The sequence below is a fragment of the Pelecanus crispus genome, unplaced genomic scaffold, assembly GCF_030463565.1.
Source record: "Pelecanus crispus isolate bPelCri1 unplaced genomic scaffold, bPelCri1.pri SCAFFOLD_298, whole genome shotgun sequence".
Lineage (NCBI taxonomy): Eukaryota > Metazoa > Chordata > Aves > Pelecaniformes > Pelecanidae > Pelecanus > Pelecanus crispus.
The window spans coordinates 5161-15383 of record NW_027461370.1 but is presented as its reverse complement, the minus strand read 5'-3'; the positions used below and the strand labels follow the sequence as shown (position 1 = coordinate 15383).

The window sequence follows — 10223 nt, the reverse complement described above, 5'->3', positions numbered from 1 at the left end:
TCATTATGCGCGGGGGGGCCCAGCCCGCGCCGGGGCGACAGGCGTGCGATTTCCCCATCGCCCCTCATTGGGATTCTGGCACCGGCGGCGGCGCGGGGGGGGGCCGTGACGGGGGCCAGGCAGCCGTGACGGTGATTAATCTGGCGAGCGCCCGCGCAACTGCGCTCGGCCGAGGGGCTGCGCGCCCCCGCACTGCGGAGGAATGGGGGGAGGGGGCTGCACCCCCCCCAAATGCCGCATCTGCTCCCCAGGGCCCCCCCCCAGCGCTGCACCCCAAAACCCAGGCCCTCACCCCCCGCAGGGCTGCGGGGGGGCACGGCTCCCCCCCCATTGCCGCCCCGCTGCCGGGGGTGAGGGGGGGTCTGCAGGACCCCCAGCCACCCCCTCCAGAGCCCACCCAGTAGCCACCCCCAGCCCAGCTCCCCCAGGACAGAGGAGGGACCCGTGGGGGGGCTTTTCCACCGTTTTATTCAAAAAATAAACTCGAGCGGGAGGGGCGTTAAGTTAGGGGGAGCGGGGCGGGGGGCGCGGGAGCAGGGCTGCGCTCCTGGGGGGCAGCGCCCGCCCCCAGCCCCTACCTCCTCTTGTCCTTGATGCTGTAGTGCAGCAGGAGGGGCGCGGGCTGCAAGGCAAGGAGGGGGGGTCAGGGCAAACACCCCAAACCCCAGCCCCCGGGGCAGACACCCCAAACCCCAGCCCCCAGGGCAGACACCCCAAATCCCCATCTGTGGGGGCAGACACCCCAGACCCCAGCCCCAGGCAGACACCGCAGACCCCAGCCCCCAGGGCAGACACCCCAAGTCCCCATCCGCGGGGGCAGACACCCCAAATCCCCATCTGTGGGGACAGACACCCCAGCCCCCAGCCCCCAGGCAGACACCCCAAACCCCAGCCCGGGGGGCAGACACCCCAAATCCCAGCCCTGGGGGCAGACACCCCAAATCCCCATCTGTGGGGGCAGACACCCCAGCCCCCAGCCCTGGGCAGACACCCCAAACCATAGCCCCGGGGGCAGACACCCCAAACCCCAGCCCCGGGCAAACACCCCGTACCCCAGCCCTGGGGGCAGACACCCCAAATCCCCATGTGTGGGGGCAGACACCCCAGACCCCAGCCCCGGGCAGACACCCCAAATCCCAGCCCTGGGGGCAGACACCCCAAATCCCCATCTGTGGGGGCAGACACCCCAGCCCCCAGCCCTGGGCAGACACCCCGTACCCCAGCCCTGGGGGCAAACACCCCGTACCCCAGCCCTGGGGGCAGACACCCCGGACCCCAGCCCTGGGGGCAGACACCCCGGACCCCAGCCCCGGGCAGACACCCCAAACCCCAGCCCCAGGCAGACACCCCGTACCCCAGCCCCGGGGGCAGACACCCCGGACCCCAGCCCCGGACCCCATGTGCGGGCGGGAGCGACCCCTCGCCGTGGGGCCAGCCCCATGCCGCCCGCAGAGCCCCCGGGCTGCGCCGTGAACTTGTCCAACCCCTTCTGGGACCCGCCACCCTCCTGACCCGTGCGGAAAGCGCGGGCGGGCCGGCGGCAGCGCGGCCGCGGGCGCCCCGGGTCGCCGCTGCAGCGAGCGACATTAATCATCCTTGATTCACCGATTCCCCGCTCTGCCGCCGCCGCGGCCCCGGCACGGCGCTGCCCCGAGCCGCCTCCCGAGGAGGGTCCCCCCGCCGAGCCCCCCGGCCTGGGACGGGGCCCCTGGGGGCAAAGCCCCCGCGGCGGGGGCCGCAGGCGCCCGTCCCGCCGGGCGATGCCCACCTTGCCGAACCAGCGCGAGAGCCAGAGCTGCTTCATCGTCATGTGGTCGGGGAGGGCCTCGTTGTTGAACAGGATCTGCACCTACGCACGGGGAGGCTGCGTCGGGAGGGGGACCGGGACCCCCCCCCAGCGCCTGGGACCCCCCCCCTAGGGCCCAAACCCCCACCCCAGTGTCTGGGACCCCCCCCCCCCCAGCAGCTGGGACCCCCACCCAGGGCCCAAACCCCACCCCCAGCATCGGGACCCCCACCCCCAGCACCTGGGACCCCCACCTAGGGCCCAAACCCCCACCCCAGTGTCTGGGACGCCCCCCCCAGCACCCGGGACCCCCACCCCCAGCACCCCCACCTAGGGCCCAAACCCCCACCCCAGCGTCTGGGACCCCCCACCCAGCACCCAGGACCCCCACCTAGGGCCCAAACCCCGACCCCAGCACCCAGGACCCCCCCCACCAAGCACCCGGGACCCCCACCTAGGGCCCAAACCCCGCCCCCAGCACCCGGGACCCCCCTCCCCCAGCACCCAGGACCCCCACCCAGGACCCAAACCCCCACCCCAGCGTCTGGGACCCCCCCACCCAGCACCAAGGACCCCCCCCCCAGGGCCCAAACCCCAGCACCCAGGGCCCCCACCTAGGGCCCAAATCCCCACCCCAGCATCCAAGACACCCCCCCCCCAGCGCCTGGGACCCCCCCCTAGGGCCCAAACCCCCACCCCAGCATCTGGGACGCCCCCCCCCAGCACCCGGGACCCCCACCCCCAGCACCCCCACCTAGGGCCCAAACCCCCACCCCAGCGTCTGGGACCCCCCACCCAGCACCCAGGACCCCCACCTAGGGCCCAAACCCCGACCCCAGCACCCAGGACCCCCCCCACCAAGCACCCGGGACCCCCACCTAGGGCCCAAACCCCGCCCCCAGCACCCGGGACCCCCCTCCCCCAGCACCCAGGACCCCCACCCAGGACCCAAACCCCCACCCCAGCGTCTGGGACCCCCACCCAGCACCCAGGACCCCCACCTAGGGCCCAAACCCCCACCCCAGCACCCAGGACCCCCCACACCAAGCACCCGGGACCCCCACCTAGGGCCCAAACCCCCACCCCAGCACCCAGGACCCCCCCCCACCAAGCACCCGGGACCCCCACCTAGGGCCCAAACCCCGCCCCCAGCACCCGGGACCCCCTCCCCCAGCACCCAGGACCCCCACCCAGGGCGCAAACCCCCACCACAGCATCTGGGACCCCCCACCCAGCACCCAGGACCCCCACCTAGGGCCCAAACCCCCACCCCAGCATCTGGGACGCCCCCCCCAGCACCCGGGACCCCCACCTAGGGCCCAAACCCCCACCCCAGCGTCCGAGACCCCCCCCCCCTCCCTGCGCCTGGGACCCCCACCCCCAGCACCCGGGACCCCCACCTAGGGCCCAAACCCCCACCCCAGCATCTGGGACGCCCCCCCCAGCACCCGGGACCCCCACCTAGGGCCCAAACCCCCACCCCAGCACCCAGGACCCCCCACACCAAGCACCCGGGACCCCCACCTAGGGCCCAAACCCCGCCCCCAGCACCCGGGACCCCCCTCCCCCAGCACCCAGGACCCCCACCCAGAGCCCAAACCCCCACCCCAGCATCTGGGACCCCCCACCCAGCACCCAGGACCCCCCCCTAGGGCCCAAACCCCCACCCCAGCATCTGGGACGCCCCCCCCAGCACCCGGGACCCCCACCTAGGGCCCAAACCCCCACCCCAGCGTCCGAGACCCCCCCCCCCCCTCCCCGCGCCTGGGACCCCCACCCCCAGCACCCGGGACCCGGGACCCCCTCCGCCCCACCCCCCAGGACCCCCAGCCGCCCCCCGCACTCACGTGCTGCAGCGGCAGCCCCAGGCGGTGGCACAGGACCCTCCGCAGGTGCCGGATCTGCGCCCGCACGGAGCACCTCACGTACTTTTGCTGCGAGGGGCAGAGCGGGTCAGGGGGGGCGCGCCGGAGCCCCCGGCCCCCCCGGGACCAGCGCCGACGCGCGGCGAGGCCCCGGCTCCCCCCTGCCCACCCCGCCTGGGACCCCACGCACCAAGCCGAGCCCGGAGCGAGGGCTGTGGGGCCAGGTCTGGGCAGAGCCGGGGGGCTCGGGGCCCGGTGAGCCGTCAGGGCGGCCGCAGGGACCCCCGCTCACCTGCAGCACGGCCTTGCTCTTGTCCTTGCTGGAGCTGCGGAGGGAAGGGAAGGGGCAGCCGGGGCCGGCTCCAGCGCGGGGGGCCGCGGGCCGTACCCCCCGCCCCTTCCCTGGGTGCAGCCTGGGTGCCCCCCGCCCGCCCCAGCGCTCCCCCCACCCCATCCACCCGTCACGCGGGCGCGGGGCCGGCGCTGGCGGCTGAGCTGCGGCCATCGATCCCACGGCGGCCCCGGCGCTGCCGCTCGTTCGACGTCGCCGTCGGAGCCGGCAGGCAGCTGCGCAGCGCCGGCCCCGGCGGCCATTAACGCCGGCAGCCGCCGGGCAAGGCTGCGGGCCGCGGCGGCGGGGGACGGAGCTGGGGCAGCTGCGGAGGGGCGGCGGGAGCCCCCCAACTCGGCCAGGTCCCCTTTCCACCGGGGCCGCGGGACGCTGCTACGCCCGCCGCCGCCCCGGCCCCGCTCCCCACCGCGCCAAGGGGCAGCGGCTCCGCCGGCGTCTGGCGGCCGTGCCCGCGCCGCCGGCGCTCACCTCTGCTTCTCCAGGCAGAGCGAGACGTGCTCGTCGTAGCGGAAGTAGTGGGCGCGGGAGTGATCGAAGGTGCTGTAGGGGAGCCCCATGGGGTCGCCCCCGACCGTGTCTGGGGAGACGCGGGGAGGGGGCAGGAGTCAGCCCCCCTCCGCCCCGCGGCACCGCCCCGGCCGGCTCCCGGCGATGCCGCAGCGCGAGCCCCCCCAGCGCTGACCCTGCTCCCCCGCCCCGGCCCCCCGAGCGTGCCCACCCTCGCTGCTGGGCTGCGTCACCCGGTCGAGGCCGCGGGACTGGTAGAACTCTCGGATCCTCTTCTCTTCACCTGCGGGCGAGAGGCCGGCGCTGCTCGGGGCACCCCTTTGCCCCGCGTCCCCCCCAACCCATCACGGCTTCCCACCCTGCGGCGCCCAGAGGCGGGGGTCCCCAGGCTGCCCTCGGCCCCGTCCCGCTGCTCCGCGCCACCAAAACCCCGGACCCTCCGTCCCCGCCCGCCTCCTCCGCGCCCCCGGGGGTCTCCACCGAGCCCCCGCTGCGGGCCGGGGGACCCCATCCCTGCGGACGCGTCCCCGCGCTCGTCGTCCCTCGCACCTTTCCCCGTCCCGGCTGCAGCGCAGGGGACCAGGGCGCTCGCCGCACATTTGCTGCGCCCTCCCCACGCAGCCCGGACCTCCGCGGCGGCGCCCGCCGCCCCGCCGCCGGCCGACATTTCCACAGAGACGTCCCCGGCGCCGTCCCCATCCCCGTCCTGAGCGACAGCGGCTCATCTCAAGCCGCCCTCCCCGCACGCTGCTTTGCATTCACCGCCACCGACCGCCGGTTCACCGCGCCGTCACTCAGCGCCCGGCCCCAGGGACGCCGCTCGCGGAGCCGGCCCTGGCTCGCGCAGCTCCCGGCCTCGCCGCGCCGAGCACGGCCGGCTGCCGGAGCCGAGAGCGGGGGGCTGAGCCGGTGAAACGCGCCCCGAGGATGCGCCCACCGCCCTGCTCCGCGAGCGCGGCGGCCCAGCCGCAGCCGTGGCCAAGGGGAAGGCGCGGAGCCCCGGCGCAGCCGGAGCCTCCTCCGGGTCCCCGCACCTGAACCTCCCGAACCGCACGGTGCCGGCGCCGAGCCCCCGCCTTGCCGCGCTCCCCGGGCACGGTCCCCCGCGGCCCCCGACAGCGGGGGCTGCCCGTCCTGCCCGCTGCCCCGCTCCGCAGCTGGTTTTACGCGGCAAGATGCCCGCCCTGCCCTCGCCTCCCAGCCGGGCTCGAGCCGCCGCCACGGAGGCGGGCAGCAGCATTTTGAAGACCCTGACCCACGGACAGAGCCTCCCGCACCCACCCGCCCTCCCGAAGCGTTTCTTCGCCGTGCCGCGGGCCCTTCCCCTCAGCGCTCCCCCCCATGCCGCTCCGCAAGGGACCGGGACGCCGGACCCCGTCCCCCGCGCCGGGGACACTCACTCTCCTGCAGGCCGGGCACCAGCTTGTAGACGATGTCCTGCATGACGCGGTCCAGCTTGAGGTTGAGCAGCGGCTGCGTCTCGTGGATCTTGGTGTTGCACATGGGGCAGTACTTGCTGGTCTGCAGGTACTTGACGATGCAGCTCTTGCAGACTGCGGCCAGCGGGAGGGGGCGTCGGGGGGGCTGGGGCACGGCCCCGCACCCCCAGACCCAGCGGGACACGGCCCCCCTCGGCCCCCCCGGCAGGAGCCACGGGGCCGGGGCAGCGTTCAACAAACGGGCAGAGGTGGCACTGGGGGACATGGTTTAGTGGGCATGGGGGTGTTGGGTTGATGTTGGGCTGATGATCTTAGAGATCCTTCCCAACCTTAGCGATTCCTGGTTTTACTTTCATTAAAAATAATCCAGCCCCCAAGCCAGGACACATGGAATTATGACTGCCCTTCACTGGTTTGACGGTGGGCTTGGCAGTGTCAGGTCAATGGTTGGACTGGGTGATCTTCAAGGGCTTTTCCAACCCAAACGATTCCATGGTTCTGTAACATGTAGCCATGGCACTTTGGGACATGGTTTAGCAGGCACAGTGGTATTGGGGTGACGGCTGCACTGACGATCTTAGAGATCCTTTCCAACCTTAACGATTCTATTCTAGTTTTACTTTCATTAAAAAATAATCCAGCCACCAAGCCAGGACACGTGAAATTCTTCCTCTCCCCTTAACTGGTTTAGTGGTGGGCTCGGTAGGGTCAGGTTAATGGTCAGGCTGCATGACCTTAAAGGTCTTTTCCAACCTCAGCGATTCGACGGTTCCGCGACCCCCGGGACCCCGCGCCGCCGGCGCTGCACGGGCGGCTGCCGCCACCGCGCGGGGACTCACACGTGTGCAGGCACTCGGTGATGGTGGTGGCGTCGATGAAGTAGCCGGCACACAGGCAGCACACGATGTGCTCGTTCAGCTCCTTCATCTTCACCTTCACCTCCTCCTGCGGAGACACGCCACCGTCACCTGGCCCCTGCCCGCCCGGAGCCCCATGGGGCACCCCACGCCGCCCGGCCCCACGGCCCCAGGCTCTCGCCCTCCGTAGCGGCCCCCGCCTGCCCCACGGAGCCTCTACCTGCCCCACAGAGCCCCCCTCTGCCCCACGGTCAGTGGGAAACCCCCCCAGGGATACTGATGTGGGGCACGGTGTGGGGAACACGAGGCCGCGGGCAGCTCCCACCCCTGCACGGGTGGAGGGACCCCCGGGGCGACGCGAGGGGACCTGGCTCCTGGGGCCGCAGCCCCGAGAGCCACCCCGGGCCCCGGCTCACCCAGGGCCCTGCCCCATGGCCCGGCCGCGGGGCCTGGAACGGAGCTGCCACCGTGACGGGGTGGGGGGGACGGGGCTGGGGCTGGCCCCTCTCCTGCTGCGGGGCCCAGCGCCTGCAGGGATGGGGCTGCCTGGCACCGACGGCCCCACAGAGCCCAGCCCCACACCGCCCCGGAGCCGTGTCCTGCCCTACGCAGCCCCACAGAGCGCAGCCCCACAGCTGTGCCCTGCCCTACGCAGCCCCACAGAGCGCAGCCCCACAGAGCCCCACAGCTGTGCCCTGCCCTATGCAGCCCCACAGAGCGCAGCCCCACAGCTGTGCCCTGCCCTACACAGCCCCACAGAGCGCAGCCCCACAGCTGTGCCCTGCCCTACACAGCCCCACAGAGCGCAGCCCCACAGAGCCCCACAGCTGTGCCCTGCCCTACACAGCCCCACAGAGCCCAGCCCCACAGCTGTGCCCTGCCCTACACAGCCCCACAGAGCGCAGCCCCACAGAGCCCCACAGCTGTGCCCTGCCCTACGCAGCCCCACAGAGCCCAGCCCAGCCCCACAGCTGAGCCCTGCCCTATGCAGCCCCACAGAGCCCAGCCCAGCCCCACAGCTGAGCCCTGCCCTATGCAGCCCCACAGAGCCCAGCCCAGCCCCACAGCTGAGCCCTGCCCTATGCAGCCCCACAGAGCCGAGCTGAGCCCAGCCAAGCACAACCCAACCCAGCCCAGCCCCACAGAGCCCCAGAGCTGAGCCCTGCCCTACACAGCCCCACAGAGCCAAGCTGAGCCCAGCCCCACAGAGCCCCAGAGCTGGGCCCTGCCACACACAGCCCAGCCCCACAGCTGTGCCCAGCCCCACAGAGCCGAGCCAAGCACAACCCAGCCCAGCCCTACAGAGCCCCAGAGCTGTGCTGAGCCCCATAGAGCCCCAGCCCCACAGAGCCCCCCAGAGCTGAGCCCTGCCCTATGCAGCCCTGCCCTACACAGCCCCGTCCTACACAGCCCCACAGAGCCAAGCTGAGCCCAGCCCAGCCCCACAGAGCTGGGCCCTGCCCCACACAGCCCAGCCCCACAGCTATGCCCTGCCCCACAGCTGTGTCCTGCCCTACACAGCCCCACAGAGCCAAGCCAAGCACAACCCAGCCCAGCCCTACAGAGCCCCAGAGCTGTGCTGAGCCCCACAGAGCCCAGCCCCACAGAGCCCCAGAGCTGAGCCCTGCCCTATGCAGCCCTGCCCTATACAGCCCCACAGAGCTAGCTGAGCCCAGCCCAGCCCCACAGCTGTGCCCAGCCCCACAGCTGTGCCCTGCCCTACACAGCCCCACAGAGCCAAGCCAAGCTGAGCCGAGCCCAGCCCCACAGAGCCGAGCCCCAGAGCTGTACCCTGCCCCACAGCTGAGCCCAGCCCCACAGAGCCCCAGAGCTGTACCCTGCCCCACAGCTGAGCCCAGCCCCACAGCTGTGCCCTGCCCTACACAGCCCCACAGAGCCAAGCCAAGCTGAGCCCAGCCCCACAGAGCCCCAGAGCTGTGCCCAGCCCCACACAGCCCAGCCCCACAGCTGTGCCCCTGCCCTACACAGCCCCACAGAGCCGAGCCCAGCCCAGCCCAGCCCCACAGAGCCCCAGAGCTGTGCCCAGCCCCACACAGCCCAGCCCCACAGCTGTGCCCTGCCCTACACAGCCCCACAGAGCTGAGCCGAGCCCAGCCCCACAGAGCCCCAGAGCTGGGCCCAGCCCCACAGAGCTGAGCCGAGCCCAGCCCCACAGAGCCCCAGAGCTGGGCCCAGCCCACACAGCCCAGCCCCACAGCTGTGCCTAGCCCTACACAGCCCCACAGAACCGAGCCAAGCACAACCCAGCCCAGCCCCACAGAGCCGAGCCCAGCCCCACAGAGCCGAGCCCCAGAGCCGTACCCCGCCCCACAGCTGAGCCCTGCCCTACACAGCCCCACAGAGCCAAGCCGAGCCCAGCCCCACAGAGCCGAGCCCCAGAGCTGTACCCTGCCCCACAGCTGAGCCCAGCCCCACACAGCCCAGCCCCACAGCTATGCCCTCCCCTACACAGCCCCACAGAGCCGAGCCGAGCCCAGCCCCACAGAGCCCCAGAGCTGGGCCCAGCCCCACAGAGCCAAGTTAGGACGGGCCCCAGCCCGGCCAGGCCAGGGCTTAAATGGCCCCGCCCCCCGGGCCTGGCCCCGCCCCCTGGCCCCGCCCCTCACCTGCGCCCCCCCCGCCCCCGGCCCCGCCCCCCGCCGCGTGGGCGGCCCGGCGCATGCGCGGAGCGGCCTCACGGCGCCTGCGCGGCCCCGGCGCCCCCCGAGCGGCGCGCGGCGCCCTCTTCCGCCCACGCATGCGCGCGCCCGCCCGCCGCCGCCGCCGCCGCCCCCCCCCCTTCCCCACCCCCCACCCCCCGCCGCCCCCCCGCCGCCGCTCGCCTCGTTCCGGAGCGGGTCCATCTTGTAGACGGCCTGGAGCTGGTTCCGCAGCCGCATGGCGATCGCCATCGGGCCCCCCTGAGGAGGCGACGCCATCTTAGAACCTCCTCCGCCTCCCCGCTCACTTCCGGGTTCGGGGCGGGGCCGCCGCCGCCGCCGCCCCCCCCCGCGCCGTTGACTACGGCTCCCGCCGCGCCGCGCGCGCCGCCGGGCATGCCGGAACGGCCGGGCCCGGCGCGGAGCGCGGCGCCCCCTGCTGGGCGCGGCGGGGAGCGCGGCCTCCCGGCCGCGCTGGCCCCGGTGCTGACCTTGACCCCGGTGCTGACCCCTGACCCCGGCCGGCGGGGGAGACCAGCGGCGCCCCCGGCCCTGGCCGCGCCCCGGCCTGACAGCAGCACCCGCCGCAGGGGCCGGGAGAGCGGGGCGGGGGCAGCGCCGGGCTCAGCCGGGCCTCCGGGGAGCGAGGGCCGCGCAGGCCGGCACCGCCCGGCCCCGGTCCTGCCCCGCGGCACCCGCTCTGCGGAGGGTGCTCCTCCCCCCCGCCCGCCGGTGGCCAATGGCGGCGGGGCGCTGC

General features: G+C 73.8%; 1 protein-coding gene across 1 annotated transcript; it reads right to left on the bottom strand.

The window, feature by feature from the left end:
* Positions 1–574: 574 nt before the first annotated feature.
* On the bottom strand, positions 575–9757 carry PCGF1 (polycomb group ring finger 1). Its single transcript, XM_075727413.1, has 9 exons — positions 9650–9757; positions 6789–6894; positions 5911–6063; positions 4722–4793; positions 4472–4580; positions 3944–3977; positions 3634–3720; positions 1769–1849; positions 575–622 (listed from the first exon to the last, which is right to left on the bottom strand). Exons 1-9 carry the CDS (start codon positions 9743–9745, stop codon positions 575–577), a joined length of 786 nt encoding a protein of 261 aa, XP_075583528.1. The 5' UTR covers positions 9746–9757.
* Between the last annotated feature and the right edge of the window lie 466 nt (positions 9758–10223).

What these genes read in the sequence shown, in the direction of transcription:
- PCGF1 (XM_075727413.1), bottom strand. Translation starts at nt 9,745, where the DNA reads ATGGCGTCGCCTCCTCAGGGGGGCCCGATGGCGATCGCCATGCGGCTG. An exon ending in TGGACCCGCTCCGGAACGAG is followed by an intron (nt 6,895 to 9,649) that starts GCGAGCGGCGGC and finishes GTGTCTCCGCAG; the next exon opens with GAGGAGGTGAAGGTGAAGAT. An exon ending in TCTCGCGCTGGTTCGGCAAG is followed by an intron (nt 623 to 1,768) that starts GTGGGCATCGCC and finishes CTTGCCTTGCAG; the next exon opens with CCCGCGCCCCTCCTGCTGCA.